Below are 16,062 nucleotides of genomic sequence, written 5' to 3' on the forward strand. Positions count from 1 at the left end.
CTATGAGGATGAGTGTGGAGGACTGTGGGGATGAGTACGCAGGGCTTTGAGGACAAGTGTGTGGGGCTGTGGGGACATAAATGCAGGACTGTGGGGACATGTGTGTGGAGCTGTGGAGATGAGTGTGCTGGGCTGTGGGGACACATGTAGTAGGCACCGGTAGCATCATGCGTATACGTGTGCAGGCCGAGACTCGCTGCCCCCGTGAGATCCCAGCAGTGTCCCCAGGATCCTTTCCTCCCTCTTGGCCCACCACCTTCTTTACCCCTCAAGAGTAAGTATGGGTGGGAAGATGTGCACTCCTCAGAAAGGGAACTTTGTGTCTGGGGCTCTGGGTTGCAGCTTGGTGGCCCTACAGCTGAGGTGCCCAAGTTGTGACCCTCTGCACCTCAGTGCCCTCATCTGTCAGGTGGGTGACAGAGTCCCTGCTTGCAGAGACTCAGGGGAATGAGAGGTCATATGCAGGGTGCCTGGCTGGGCCTGACCCTAGCAAGACAAAGCAACAATCATGAGTGTCAGTGGGCAGAGAGTGGCTGAGGAGGCAATGCCACTTCTTCGGGGCTGGACCAGAGAGGGGAGAGTCCTGATGCCCAGGAGGCTGAGAGGGTCAAGAGCTGCCCCAGCCCACTGGTGTCCCTGCATGGCCACCATGGATAGTAATGAAGTGTTCAGCTCCCCAGAACAACAGTTGTGTGGGCCCGGCAGTGAGACTCTCCAGGCCTAAAATAACTCCTGAGGCACGAACAGCCCAAGGAGCCTCTTGTGTTAATTAGATGGGAGGTCTGCTGGGCTCAGAGCCCCTTTGGGGGAGATACGTGTGGGGACTGTTTCTGTTTCTGGTATCTCAGCTGTGATGGAGGTCACGGGCAGACATCGGTGTTTCTCCTGCCAAGTGTGGTCCTGTCCCTGGGCCTCCAGAAAGGGTCCAGCTCCCGACTTAAGATTGGCATGTGTCATGTGCACAGGCAAGGAGCTCTCTTGCTAGGCCCAAGGCAGGGACCGATCTGGGCCCTGCAACCCCTAGCACTGTTGGAGCCCTTAGGTGCCTGCGTGTGGTTCACTCTTGAATCATTGTTTTAAACAACCAAGAGACCCTTGCCCCCTGCATGTCCCCTCCTACTAGCTCTCCTCAGATTCCTTTCGAAGATGTTCAGAACACCCTTCTTTCCCTGGTTTGGAGAGGGTCCCAGCTCCCACACATGACCCCAACCACTCCTTGTTGCCATCCTCAAAACCCTTCCTTCTCTGAGCTGCTCTGGTCTCTCACCCTCTCTGAGGCCAGCTGAGGCTTCCACCCTGCCCCATCAGCCCAGCGGCTCAGGGGTCTCCTGACTTAATCGCACGTATCTCCCCTCCTTGAATCCCCCCACCCACTTGGAGAAATACCCAGTGCCACTCCTTGGAAGGAAGGTGGTATCCGTTGTGATACCACCTTGGAAACCCAAGAAGGGGTCGCTATGAGTCGGGTCTGACTCAGTGGCACATAACAACGACAACTATCTTGGCTCTGAGCCCTCCTCCCAGACCAGCCCACCATCCTCTCCCCACCCTCCCTGCCACCTGGCTGCCGCCCCCCCCCCCAAATACTGAGTCATTTTGCTGCTGGCAGTGCTGTCCCACCTGCCCCAGTACCCCATGGCTGAGCTTAGATACCATCCCTCAGAAGGTCCTAAGGCAGCTGGGCCCTTGGTCACTCCCAGCTCCCTTGTTCCATGTTATTTATTTTCATGTTTGCTGTTTATCTCTCTTGTTTCCATGAGCTCCCCAAGGGATCAGATTTGCTTGATCACATAGCCTCCCAGGGCAAAGCCCTGAGCCTGGCACACAATGGATGCCACAAATACTTGTAATGGACTAACTCCTAGTCCTCAATTTCACGGATGAGGAAACTAAGGCTCAGAGAGGCCGAGTGACTTGTCCAAGGTCACACAGCTAGTAAGGGATAAAGTCAGAATTCAAACCCAGGACCTTGCTCTTTACCATTGTGCCTGAGGTCTCCCCTGCCACATGTTCTGGCCTCAGCCTAAGGCACACAGGCAGCAGAGAGTGGGATACTTGGTGTTCTCTCTCAAAGAGCTTATGATCATTTATTCATTCAATAAACATTTATCAAGGACCCACTGTGTACTGGGTGAGGGCTAGGCCTCAGGACATGGCAATGTCTCCATGGTGCTCTCACTCCGGTGGACAAAAGTAATGAGTCACTAGCTATGACAAGGCAGGATCATGGTGCCATGACAGGGAGGCTTTGGCACTGGGCAGAGGGTGGGAAAAGGCCTCTTGATGGTTGAAAGATAGAGATAACCATGAGACAAATTTGCTCCTATGGAGCAGAACCTGACCAGCCATAGGAGGGTGGCTCTGACAGTTGGATAGGGGCAGGAGAAATCAGGGTGGCTCCCTGGAGGAGGTGGCACTTGGGGTGGCTTTGAAGGACAGGTAGGGTCTGGTGAAGGAGGCATCTGCAGATCCAAGCCCCAATTACTGCCCCCTCAGGAGAGACCCCCACCCCAGGTGGGTGCAGACTGTAGAAAACACCAGGCACCTCTGCCTTCCAGAATCCTTCACGCCTGACCACAAGCCCCTAATGGGGGAGGCACCTGAGCTCCGAGGATTCTTCCTTGGCTGTGGCTTCAACAGTGCAGGTACGTGTAGGCAGCGGTCCATGCAGCCCCCAGGAACTCAAGCCCTCAGACCCTGACAGTCGAGAGAGGAGAGCTGGGGGGCCAGTTGGAGGCATTCAGCTCCAGGGGTGCTAGGTCCAGGACTTGGGGGGCTGCTTCCTGGGGACAGGGGGAGGGGGCTCGGAATTGGGCAGGGAGGCTCTGGGCATACTGGATACTGTGGCTGCTCACCCACCAGGAATGATGCTGGGTGGTGGCTGTGGGCAAGAGCTGGCCCACTGGATTGTCCACGGGCGCCCAGAGAAGGACATGTACGGCTACGACATCAGGTAAGTGCCCTCTGGGCAGGCAGGGGAGATACTGGTGGGGGCTGTTTAGGAAGAATATCCCCTGTAGTGGCAGAGGTGGCAGCAAGGGCTGGAAGTGGGACCCAGGTGGCAGAGGGCACCTGGACTCCACAGATCACAGCACTTTACAATTTCCAGGATTTCTTGTCTTCCCACTTACAGATAGGGAAACTGAGGCCTGGCAGCAGTAGGGAACAACCTGCGCTGGGAATGTTAGCATGCAAAGAGCTTGGGTTTGCAGCCAGGGTGGCAATGTCCTTCCCTCGCTTGTTAACAGGGTGGCCAGAATAAACTGGACCCAATGCAGAGCAAGGCCTCACCTATCACAACCCAGGCTGCAAAGGGCTGTTGGAGCAGCTTGTGTAGGGTCCGCACACGACATGCTATTTCACAAGCTGATGTCCGAGATGGAGGCCCAGGTCCCCGGCTGACTTCTACAAGTGAAACAGTGACACAGGGGGACCCCACGCAGGAGGGAGGCCCTTCACCCCTCCTCCTTCCTGGGGGCTGGTGACTGCTGGGCCTCAAGTCCATGGCAGAGCTTCTCCTGAGGCTTCACAGTTTCCTTGAAGGAGTGAGTGCCCTCCTGTCTCAGGGTTTCTCACATGCTGATGTTTGTGCGATGCTATTCCCACACCTCTCTGCTGGGCTAACTCTTGCCCACAGCCCACACTTGCCCAGACTAAGTCAGGTCTCTCTTGGAATGTTGAGTGTTTGCAAAGCCTTTTCCTGGGACAAGTATGGCTTTTGCCCCACCTTCCAACCTCCAGACTTCCTACAGGGTGTGTGTGCATGGGTGGGCTAGGGGTGGTAAATACAAAGGTCTGTTTCAAACTGGCCACATTCTCCTGGCTCAGTTTCCCCATCTGTGAAATGACATCGCAGAATCTTGGAGAAGCCCAGTGACCACAGCAAAGCCTTTTAGATCTGTCACCAGCCCCTGTGGAAGCAGGCACAGAGAGGCAAGCAGCGGCCATATACCGTACAGCCGAAGAGAGAAACCAAGGCCCCAGGGGGCTGTGCAGCCAGGTGGGGGCAGGTGGAGACTGAACCCCTCACCGCTCCTGGGACCCCCACCCTGGGGCTCATGTTAGAGGTGATTGAAAGCTGTGATTGCCTGAGGAAATATCTTTACAACCTGCAGGTCCCCACCTGTCTCCCCTGAAACATGGAGGGGAGGTCCAGGTGTTCGTGTGACCAGCTAGCACAGTGAGGACAGGACTTGGGGGCCTGTGGTCCTGGCCTCCTGTGCCCTGGGCCTCACCTATGTTCCCTGCTGGACGTGGTCCAGGTGGATCAGCTCGGAGAAGGCCCCACACTGCAGCCTGTTAGCTCCTGCCCCTATCACTGCTCTGGCAGATAGCACCCTGGAGCTGCTGCAGACCCCAGTGCTCAGCAGGGCCAGAGGTGGGAGTGAAAGGGGTGCCAGTACAGCTCAGCAGGACCCTTGTGACCCCCACCCTCTGTTGCTCACCTCTAACCTCACCCTCCTTGGCCTGCTGAGGTCTGGGGAGGAGGGGCCCCCACAGAGATGATGGACAGACACTGAGACCCCACTCCACCCCTCCCTGGTACCTGGTGTACCCTGCAGCCTATCTGGACTGTGCCCATGAGTTCTCCCAGGGGAGCAATGTTCCAGAAATGAAAAAGCTGCAGGGGGCCTTGGGGATGGGAGTCCAGCCCCCTCTGACTGCAAAAAGCATAACAGAAGGCCCAAAGGGGAGGTCACCCAGTCCTGGAGAGAGCCCACCCGGAACCTGTCCTCTGTGCTTGCCTCTCTGGGATTGGAGCGTCCGCTCTGTAATCAGGCCAGCAGGGGCCACTCTGCAGCTTCCCTTGCTTGGAGGTGTGTCTATGGAAAACAGCGCTCGTGGCATGTGCTGAAATGGCACCCCTGTACAAACAGCTGACACCCATCTCTTAGACAACTTTGCCATCATATCAGCTCAAAATACAAGGCAAGTTCACTCATATTATATTAACACATTATGGAACCACATGAAAATGACAACTGCATCTTCCTTGCTTTCATTGATGACAATTGGTCTATGATGGGTTCCAAGTCATTGTTTCCAGTTTCTTCTCTTTCTACCCTCAGCAGAGCAAGATCCCACAGTCTGCCCTGACCCATCCAAAACCAAATCCACTGCCATCGAGTCAAATCTGACTCATAGTGACCCTATAGGACAGAATAGAACTGTCCCATAGGGTTTCCAAGGCTGTCAATCTTTTTGGAAGCAGACTGCCTCATCTTTCCCCATGGAGCAGCTGGTGGATTCAAACTGCTGACCTTTTGGTTAGCTGCCGGATGCCACCAGAGCTCCTTCCTTAACCCATGGAGGCTTTTAAGTATGAAAGTATTAGTTTTAACTTACTGAATGATCTCTCACAGCTGGTGATGGAAACTGTTAATAGAAACTGCTAATGGGTCCCCTTCCAGTGGTGCCCAGGGCATGTGCTATGTCTCCCATACCTTAGATATACCTCTGCTCTTGCCTCAATGTACTTGACTGCAGAATGGGTTGACAGCTGTCTGCATGGGCTGTGGGAGGCCATGGAGGGAGGCCACAGGGGAGGCCTCTGCAGGAGGGAGGCTCTGGGGGCAGCGTGGCTCACATTTGGCAGGCATGATGTTAACTCATGGGCTGTGGAGGTGGGGGGCACGAAGACTGCCTTGAGAGGGCCTGCCACCTGGGAATGAGTCTGTCCTTCCTGCATTAGTCCCTTCCTTAGACACAGAGACCTTGGTGAGAATGATTTGGGGCATGATGTCTGGCTGAGGCTGCTAGCTGCTTCTTCTGGAGACCTGGGCAGGAAGGGAGCCTCGAGAGCCCTGGGCCCGGTGGGGCCGTGGAACTGTGTCCACCCACTCTTCTGGCCCAGGAGTCCACTGAGCCACATCCTTCAGCTGAGCTAGCTGAGCCCCAGAGAGCAGTGAATGTCATCCTGGCAGGAGTAGTCACTGGCATGGGCTCCTGGACCCACCCAACACATCTGCCTGAGGGGGCAACCTGCTACCACCCACACTGACCCAATGTTCTTCCACCTGGGCCTGAGCTAAGGCAACCAGGGAGACCCAGACCCAAAGAGAAGACAGAGTGAGCATGTGGAGACAAATTAGAGACTGAGTCACCAGCTGAGTCAGACCATGCATGCGCCTGAGGCGTCTGCACCCTGCCCCTGCTTAGTAGAGGGGCAGACGCACATCTGAGAGTGGGGCTGGAATCTGAAGAGCCTGGCTTCAGAGCCACAGATTTCGGGTGGGACCTAACTGGCAAGCCATGGCCTCTATCCCTCAGGTAGAAAGGGCTCTTCAGTGACAAGAAAGGGCATGGCGTCTGGCATGTCTGCTGACCCCAAGCTTTCAAGACCTTGACTTAGACCAGGTTGTTTGGACTCTGAGCCCCTGGCAGGGTCTGCTCGGAGCTAGGTGGGCAGGAGGTGCCCAGATAGATGCAGTGCTCAAACCTTGGTGGTGTGGAGAGAGCCTGTCCCACTGCCTGGAGTGTCCCTCAGTGTTCCCCCATGTGGGGGTTGCAGGGGTGAGGCTGAGCACCCAGAGCATGGGATTCTGCCAGAGGGGCCAGTGTCTGGTTTGGTGGGGTCTGGCTGGCTTTCCTGATGCTATCCCAAGGCAGTGACCTAAACTCTGTCTGCACAGGCGGTTCCATCATTCACTTACTGACCATCACCGCTGGGTCCGTGAGCGCAGCCATGAGTCCTACGCCAAGAACTACTCTGTTGTCTTCCCCCATGATGAGCCCCTGGCTGGGCGCAACATGCGAAAAGACCCCCTGCACGAGGTACATCCCTGAGCAGCTCCACTATGCACTAGGCTGTGGTGGGCTTCATTGCATGAGTAGAAGCTTGCCAGGTGGGAAAAGTGTCCCAAGCTGTCTTGAGAACTCCTCAGAGTTCTAGGGAGATAGCAGTGCACATCATTCCTCAGCTGCAGGGCAGGTGAAGTGATGGGGGCCTCATCTGTTCCCAGATAATTGCCAAGCACCCCAATGGACCAGGCACTGTGCTCATGGCTGGGGACACATTGTGGAATGAAGTAGAAATGGCTCCCACCAAGGGGCCTAAGTTCCAGTGGAGGAGACAGACAATACACAAGGGCACACATGTAAATTGAGAGAAGTGCTGTAAGGTGGGTTCAGGGGCAGTGCAGAGTCAGGTGTGTACTGTTACAGATCAGAAAAGTGAGCAGCCGGTCAGCAACATGTTGGGAAGATGGGCTCGAGAGCCTGCCTGAGACACCCTTCCTACCTGGTGAGCTTCTACTCATACAGTGAAACTCACTGTCAGGTGCCCTTCTCTGGGGCCTGCCCTTGCACAGCCATCCAGACCCTGATGACCTAAGTGCTCTTTCCCTGGGCTCCCATCTGTGGCCCATGCCTGTTTTGCTTCACATCATGGGAGCAGGGCCTGTGTCCTAGTCATTCTGGTTTCTTAAGATTTAGCACAGAGCCTGACACCTAGCAGGTGCTCAGAGAGGGATGGAGGGGAGGTGGCAGGCAGGCATTTAAGGTGGGGAAAGGGCTTCCCTCATCTGGGGCTTCAGTGCCTGGCCCTGAGAGGAACTCCCACTGGATTTCCTGTGAGAAGGCCCAAAGCCATCACTGGTCAGTGTCCAGACTGCCTGCACCTTCAGGCTCTGGCCACTGGCCCGACCTGGTACACCAGCTGTGATCTCAGGCCATACGAGGGCCAGCATCTCCCCACCCCCCGTCCCAGTGCCATCCCGGTGCTCTCAGTCACCCTCGCCACCCCTGAGAGCTCTGGGTGTGTTGGTATGCTCAAGGGAGTTGGCATTAATGTCATAGGTTTACCTGATGGGGCAGGGCTGTGGCACCTCCCTGGGTAGGGGTCCCAACTCCACTGCCACTCTTCCTCCTCCAAGCACCCTTCTGGGACACGTAGCCACCACTTCAAGTTTTTTCTTTTTTTAAAATAAAAGTCTGCCCCAATGTGTGAGATCTTGAGAGGAAGAGCCCCTCCTTGGAGGGCACCATCTGCTGGTCACACCTTTCCATCATTCACTGGGATAGGAGGTGGTGATCCTTGATGACACTCCCTCAGAATCCAGAGGGAACATATCGGGGGCCGCTGAGTGGCAGTGTGACCACAACACCCACTCCCCGGGGAGTCTGGTGGCCCAAAGGCTGTGCTGGCTGACAGCGCCCATCACTGAAGCCCCAGAGGCCTTCCACCCTCAGGTAGGACTCTTAGAAAGAGGCAGTATGGGGTGTTCTGGGCCCTTTTTCTGAGTGCAGGGACCTCCCGGCCCTCATTCCCTCAGGTTTGAGGTGGTGGAGGTGGACACAGTGCCCCTGAGGCTGCTCTCTGCCCTGCACGGGGTGTTCTGGGCCTGGTGCTAGCTGTTGGCCAGAGCCAAAGTGCCTATTCCTCCCCCTCTCCTCCACCCAGGAACTCCTGCGGCAAGGCTGCGTGTTCCAGGAGCGGCACGGCTGGGAGCGACCTGGATGGTTCAGTCCCCGTGGGGCAGCTCCGGTGAGTGGACTTCAAGAAGGGCCTGGACTCCAAGAAGGGCCTGCCCACTGGCTCAAGGACCTGGCTTGCCCCAGCCCTTCACCCCTCTCCCACCACCTTCCCACCCTCCTGCCTGAGATGGCTGCCCTACCTCCTCCCCCACAGCGAGACCATCCTGTTCCCTTTGGATGCTGGGTTTGGGCTAGTGGTTTCTTGACAGTGTGCGGCACTCCCCACCCCACATCACCCATGAGTGCTCAGGACCTTCCTTGGGAATGTGCCTTCACACATGCTGTCACCTCCCTTCCCCTGCAGCAAGGCCTCCATGCCTCGGATCAGGCCAGGGCCCCAGAAACCTGGAATCACATGGGGAGAAGTGTAGAAGCCTCAGTGTGTATAAGAAATTAACATAATTTCATAATTGTGTTCCTGTCTTTTTGGCAACTGCAATAGCGAGTTTATGTTCATCTGAGGGAGTGATGGATTGAGTACAAAATTATACCTCAGAGTGTGCTGTTTATAAATTGAGATGTCACAGTGTCCGGCCCCTGGATGCCTTCCAGGAGCTCTGGGCTCCCCATGAGTGGAGCCTCTGGGAACCAGCAAATGAGCCCGCCTGCAAGACGTGGGCGGCCTCCAGAGTTGTCGATGCGTGCTTTGAGACCCATATGAGGGTAGGATTTGATCCCAATCTGTACAAATCCCAGCCCTTCCTGGGGCTATTTTACCAATCCCCTTCCGGTTCAGCCTGGCTTCCATCACCATAGCAACCCAGGTCCCCTGAGTTCAGGGCCTCGGTGGGTGAGACCTGAGCCAAAACTGTTCCCGGGCTGTGGCTCCTGTTAGCCACTGCCCCTTGTTCCCTTGACTGGTAGAGACACCCCCCCACCCACCCAGGAGCACAGAGACCCCACGTAATGAGGGTCCAACACGTAGGCAAATCTACTGGGAGAATAGGGTGCCGTGGGTGGCCATTGCCCTGCAGGCTGAGGGCCCAGTGACTAAGTGGAGGAGTAGTGAGACCCTAGCCTGTCAGTGGCCCCTGGCAAGGTCTTCCTGCTCCAGTGGGCTCTGGCCCTAGATGCCCCTCCCCTGGCATTGGCAGGCAGGCATGGAGAGGGACTGGAGTGAGGACTGGAGCACGCCCACGGTCCTCAGACAGGCAGGCTTTGCACCCCCACCCAGAATCGGTTCTTGAAGTCAGCCTAGGAGCCTGGGTGAGCAGAACCCGAAGCCTCTGACCCTGGCCCAGGCCACAGGGGACCCAGGGAAACTACTCCCTGGAGAGACCCCTGTAAAAACCCCTCCATGAACTCCAAGGTTTGATCTGGGCTCAAGAGTCACCTTCTACCAGTCTTTTACCTGTGAGAAGGGGCTGATGAAAGAGGTGAGACTCAGAGTGTGGGGGGCAACTTGCAAGGAGGTGAGAGCTGAGGGGCTTGCTCACCCCTCCTCATGGTGTGCACAGTTGGGAAGGGAGAGGGGCACTGGAAGGGGAGCTCTGAGAGAGTCCAGGTTGAATGGGGTGAGAAACAGCCCTGAGCCTGCCTCAACTGGAGTTCTATCCCAGCGTAATGGGTTCTGGTGTGACCTTGACAAGGTACCTCTCTGTGCCTCGATTTCCCCAGTGTAGACAGGCACTCCCCTGTAGGCTCTCATGGGCTCACCCACCTGCAGCACTTGAAGCTGGGCTCAGCCTTCAATCACTTGGTTCAGGATCACCATGCTAATAGTACTGGCACCATCCCCTGATGTCCCACCCCACCCTCCCCCCCCTTCTTTCCACCCCCCACTCCAGCCTGGTCCCTGGGGCTTCCCTCACTGCCTTGAGATGAGACTGGAAGCCTAACAGTGGCCATGCATCCTTGCCTCCCCTCAGCTCCATCCTTCCCCACCTCAGCCCACCAGGGAGTCACCCAGCTCTTCTCCTTCTGGTGCCTACCCTACCCTCTCAGTGCCCACCACCATGGTGCTTAGGGGATATTGGGGTAACTGCTTACTGACTGCCTGGCCCCCCACCCCTACAGCACCGCACACTCACTTTGTGAAGACAGGACCAGGGCTGGGCTGTCCTGTTCATGTCTGTCCCCAGCTCAGTGTCTGCTACCCACTGCACACCTGGCCATGTGTGTGGACAGAAGAGAGGATGTGAGGGAGGGAGGGAAGAAGGGAGAGAAAGAAAAGAAAAGGGAAGAAAGGAAAGAAAGAGAGAAGGAAGAAAGGATGGAGGGAGGGGAAGAAGAGGGATGACCAGTGGTGGCGGCAACCTCTGTCTCCAGGTCCTTGATTACGACTATTACGGGGCCTACGGGCACAAGCTGCACAAGGACTATGCCTACAACAGGCTGCTGGGGGATGAGTACACCTTTGGCTTCCCTCCCCACCATGATGTTGTAAGTAGGCGGGAGCCCTATCTACACAGGGACAGGGGTTGTGTTCAGGTGGGGCTGGGGTCCATCTCCAGAGGGGGACAGGGGTTGCGTTCCTGTAGGGGCAGGCTCTCCCTGGTCCTGGAAGGGCCCCACGGGCTCCGTGGGATTTCCCGGGGCGCGGGACCCGTCGGGGAGCAGACCCACGGGCTCCGTGGGATTCTGAACCTGTTTTTGTTGACTTCGTTTTGAGGTAGGATTGTGAGGTATGTTCTTTTCTCCTTCCATCTGTGCCAGGACTGAGGGTGCGTTTAGAAAGGCCTGAGAAGCAGCAGAGCTGGGTGTGGCTGTGTGATCCCCGGCCAGGAGCATCTCCACTTTGTGCCCTGTTTGCTTTGGGCCCGAGAGCTGCCTGAGGCCATGAGCTGTTGGGTGGGGTGCACCTTTCCTGAGCTGGATGCAGTGGGCCCCATGGCCTCAGCCCCAGTTCTTGGACAATAGATCCAGGCAGGGTCGTTTGGTGAAGAACAATGCCTCCAACCCACTTCCTCATCATCCCCTTGGACACATCATGGTCCCCTCTGCAAAAGGAGGAAAAGCCTGACTAGATGGGCCACTGGTCCTGGGCTTGGCCTCCAGATAGCTTGGCCCTGGGAGGCCAGCCCCCAGGGTAGAGAGGCAGAAACCAGTCCAGGCCCACTCCAGAGGGTGTGTGGGGAGGGCTGAACAGCCAGGCTGCCCAGGTGGAGCTTTGGAGCCTCATCGCCCCCACCAGGGGCTTGTCCTACTTCCAGGGTGGGAGGGCTGGGATGGAGTGGGGACAAGGTCTGGGGGCCAGGCTTTCCTACCTCACAGGAATGCTCTTTCAGGCAGTTTTTGCAGAAGCAACACCCCAGTGTCCACCGGAGCTTGCCCCAGCAATTTTCAAATTGATCCCCAAATATAACAAATATGTTGTTCCAATGTACGTTGCCACACTGGAGAGGGCATGAACTCCACTGTACCTGATTGGGGGGCCGAGCCAGTTCTCACTCCTGGGGATCCCTGGAGCCTGTTAGACCTTCCTGTTACCTTTAGCCACTCCTGGCCAGGCTCACTTCTGGGTTCTGTTGCCACCATCTTGAGAGTCTTCATAAATTCTGAATAAAGTCCCCACTTTCATTTTACTCTGGACCCCATAGATAATGGAGCTTGTCCTGGAGTTGTTAGCTGCAATCGAGTCAGCCCACATCTCATGGAGACCCCATGCACAACAGAATGAAACGCTGGTTGATCCTGTGCCAGCCTCATGATCAGTTGGTGATTGGACATTGTGATCCGTAGGGTTTCCATTGGAGGGTACTAGTTGTCATAGAAGGAGCTCTGGTGGCGTAGTGCCTGAGACACTTGTCTGCTAACCAGAAGGTTGACAGTTCCAACCCACCAGCTTCTCCATAGAAGGAAGATGGAGCAATCTACTTCTGTAAAGATTTATCACCTTGGAAACCCAATGGGGGTCGCTATGAGTCGGAATCAACTCCATGGCAGTGAGAGCTGCTGTGGAGTCAATTCTGATTCTTGGCGACTGTACAAGTATCAGAGTAGAACTGCTGCATAGGGTTTCTAATGTCTGATTTTTCGGAAGTAGATCTCCAGGACTTTCTTCTGAGCACCCCCCACCCCCGAGACCTCCAACTTTTAGTAGCTGAGCTCCTTAACTGTGTAACACACAGGAACTCCTTCCATTGATGAGTGGGAACCACTTATTCCCACCATTTCCTTCAAAGCTTGCTCTAGTGATAACATATCAGGTAAAGGCATTGGAAGACTATGTCGTAAGGCCCATCTCAGGGCTCGAGCCCCTCAGGGCAGCCTCCAGGGTGGAGGTAAGTGCTGCTTGTCTGGCACCTCTGGTCTGTAGCGTCTAAAGCCTAAAGCCTGTTGGACGTTCTGGCACTCTAGGATGTGGGAGTTCTGAGGACATGCCAAGTTGGCTTTGAGGCTTCACACAGCCTCCGCCAACGCGCCTGAACAGTCCTGAAGCATGAAACCTGTACTTGTTTCCAGCACTGGCAGCATCCCCAGCCCAGCAGACGTGCTGCAGCCAGGAAGCTGGCTTTGGGTTTGGTCTGCAACCCCAGCAGCTTCAGCAAAGACTACTCTCAGCAGACAGAGCAGGCGCTCAGTAAGGGGCAGTGATGTCTGGAGGGAGGAGGAATAGCAGCATCCAGGAGCACAGGAATCAAATAGGTGTCACGGTGCCAATTTCCAAAGTGTAAATACGCCCACCATGTCGGAGCCCAGTCGTCCAACTTGACATCATGGAATGAGAAGATGAGAAGATGAGCCTAACTGGGTTTCCCTGGGCCTTAGAGGGCTCTTGAGGATGTGAAGTCGTTACCCCCTGGGACAGGGCTGTGAGGCTTGGAGGAGACGATGCAGGCTCCTGACATACAACACTTATTTTGTTGTCTTGGCTAGAATCTCCAAGGCTATGTTGAGTAAGAGTCTTGAGTGTGGACATCCTTGTCTTGTTCCTGATTTCAGGAGAAAAGCATTCTGTCTTTCACCATTAAATATGATATAAACTAGGTTTTTTGTAGATTCCCTTTTTCAGGCCAAGGAAGTTCCTGCCTCGTCTTAGATTTCTGTTTTGTTTTGTTTTTTAAATCATGAATGGGTGTTGAAATTTGTCAAATAGTTTTTCTGCTTCTATTGAGGTGATCATATTGTTAATTAATCATGTTAATTAAGGAGGTTTGGTCGCACAGTGGTTAAACCCTCAGCTGCTAACTAAAAGGGCAGCAGTTTGAACCCTCCAGTGGGAGAAAGAAGTGGCAGTCTGCTTCCCTAAAGATTACGGCCTTGGAAACCCTGTGGGGCAGTTCTGCTCCATCCTATAGGGTTGTTATGAGTTGGAATTGACTTGATGGCAATGATTTAAAAAAATTTTTTTTTAATCACATTAATGGCTTTCTAGATGTCAAACCAAATTTATATTCCTAGGATAAAGCTCATTTGATCATGGTGGTAATGGTTTTTATATGTTGCTATATTTGGTTTGCTAGTGTTTTGTTTGTCTTTATATTTTACAGTGTTTTATGTGTCTATGTTCATAAGGGATATTGGTTTCAAGTTTTCTTATGATTTCTTACCTGGTTTTGGTATCAGGGTAACATTGGCTTTGACAATGAACTGAGGAGTGCCTCCTATTCTTCTGCTTTTGGGAAGTTTGTGAAGGATTGGTTTTAATCTTCTTTGAATGTTTGGTAAAATTCACCAGTGAAGCCATCTATACCTGGGATTTTCTTTGTAGGGGATTTGAAAATTACTAATTCAGTCTGTGTATGTTGTTGTTGTTGTTGTTGTGTGCCGTCGAGTCGGCCCGACTCATAGCGACCCCTCCTTGGGTTTCCTAGGCAGTATCACTACGGAAGTAGATTGCCCCATCTTCCTTCCAAGGAGTGGCTGGTGGGTTTGAACTGCCAGCCTTCTGGTTAGCAGTCAAGTGCCTGAGCCACTATGCTACCAGAGCTCCTCAGTCTGTGTATAGGTCTACTCAATTTTCTATTTCTTCTTGAGTCAGTTTCAATAATTTATGTCTTTCTAGGAATTTGTCCATTTCATGTTATCTAATTTGTTATCTTATAGGTTTGGCCATTATTATACAGTTATTCCTTTTTATTTCTGTGAGTAATGATGTCCCCTCTCTTATTCCTGATTTTAGTAATTTGTGTCTTCTCTCTTAATTCTTGGTCACTCTAGCTAAAGGCTTGTCAATTTTGTTCATTTAAAAAAAAAAAAACTAAGTTTTGTTTTGTTTATTTTCTCTATTCTCTATTTTTGTTCTAATATTTATTATTTCTTTCCTTCTGCTCACTTTGAGTCTTTTCTGGTTTCTTAAAGGTAGAAGGTCAGGTTACTGATTTGAGATCTCTTATTTTAATGTAAGTATGTACAGGCATAAATTTCCCATGAGCATTGCTTTAGCTGCCTCCCATAAATTTTGGTTTATTAGTCTTGTTTACATTTGTCTCAAAGTACTTTCTAATTTCCCTTGTGATTTCTTCTTTGATCCATTGTTTATTTTAGGAGTTGTTGTTGTTGTTGTTATGTGCCGTCGAGTCTGACCCGACTCATAGCAACCCCTCCTTGGGTTGCCGAGGCAGTATCACTACGGAAGTAGATTGCCCAACCTACCTTCCGAGGAGTGGCTGGTGGGTTTGAACCGCCAGCTTTCTGGTTAGCAGTCAAGTGCCTTAGGCACTATGCTACCAGAGCTCCTTATTTTAGGAAAGTGTTGTTTAATTTCCGTTTATTTATAAATTTTCCTTCTGTTATTCATTTCTAATTTAATTTCATTGTGGTCAGATAATAGTCTTTGTTTGATTTTAATCTTTTCGAATTTGTGGAGGCTTACTTTATGACCTAACATATGATCTGTTCTGAAGAATGTTCCTAATGTTGAGAAGAATGTTTCAGGATGGGCTGTGGATCTGGGAAGGGAATGGACAACAGGGAACTTTACTAGGGGGAGAGGGAAGCTTGGAGTATTTGTGCTGGAAAAAAGCACCAGCCCCCGTGCTCTTGTGGAGAATGCACACTCAAAACCCCCCACCGCATCCCCACTGCCTGGACTTGCAGATCAAGAAGGAGTGTCTGGCTTGCAGAGGGGCCGCTGCTGTGTTCAACATGTCCTACTTTGGGAAGTTCTACCTGGTGGGACCAGAAGCGAGGAAGGCTGCAGACTGGCTCTTCTCTGCCGATGTCAGCCGGCCCCCAGGTATGGAGCCCTCACATTTCAGTGCCAGACAGGGCACTGTGGACACAACCCTGGGCACTGAAATGAGGTGACAAGTGAACCCCTCTGAGCTCCTGGAGCCTGTTGCTCCTCCCCCTCAGCCTGGCCCTGGGCCCTTCTGTCCAGTCCCCTCTGCCCAGGCCTGGCTTTTCTCATCACTAAGCCTCAGGCTCAAGGACCTCACCACCTTCTTCCATTCTCCCTCCATCCCTCCTTCACCTCATCTCCCGCCCCCTTTTTGTTGACTTGATTCCAGAAAGATTCGAGACAGCTGATTCTCATGTTTCCTGGGATGGGGGGTGGTGGATTCCCCAGGAATGAGTGACTTCCCCAGATAGGGTTGCTAGATGTAGTCAATAAAAAATGGAGAATAAATAGTAAATATGAACATTATATAAGTACCCACCCACCCTTCCATCTACCCATCAACCTACCCATCCATCTACCTG

General features: G+C 53.5%; 1 protein-coding gene across 1 annotated transcript in view; it reads left to right on the plus strand.

The window, feature by feature from the left end:
• The window catches only part of SARDH (sarcosine dehydrogenase), a 56,623-nt gene that overhangs the window by 11,891 nt on the left and 28,670 nt on the right, over positions 1-16,062 (plus strand). The window contains exons 8-13 of the mRNA XM_007954301.1: positions 2,559-2,645; positions 2,863-2,953; positions 6,633-6,774; positions 8,402-8,485; positions 10,744-10,857; positions 15,457-15,595. Coding sequence (XP_007952492.1) covers positions 2,559-2,645; positions 2,863-2,953; positions 6,633-6,774; positions 8,402-8,485; positions 10,744-10,857; positions 15,457-15,595 — 657 coding nt within the window. The remainder of the gene's footprint in view (positions 1-2,558; positions 2,646-2,862; positions 2,954-6,632; positions 6,775-8,401; positions 8,486-10,743; positions 10,858-15,456; positions 15,596-16,062) is intronic.

Source organism: Orycteropus afer, unplaced genomic scaffold, assembly GCF_000298275.1.
Source record: "Orycteropus afer afer isolate SDZICR_OR568_19922 unplaced genomic scaffold, OryAfe1.0 scaffold00456, whole genome shotgun sequence".
Classification (NCBI taxonomy): Eukaryota; Metazoa; Chordata; class Mammalia; order Tubulidentata; family Orycteropodidae; genus Orycteropus; species Orycteropus afer.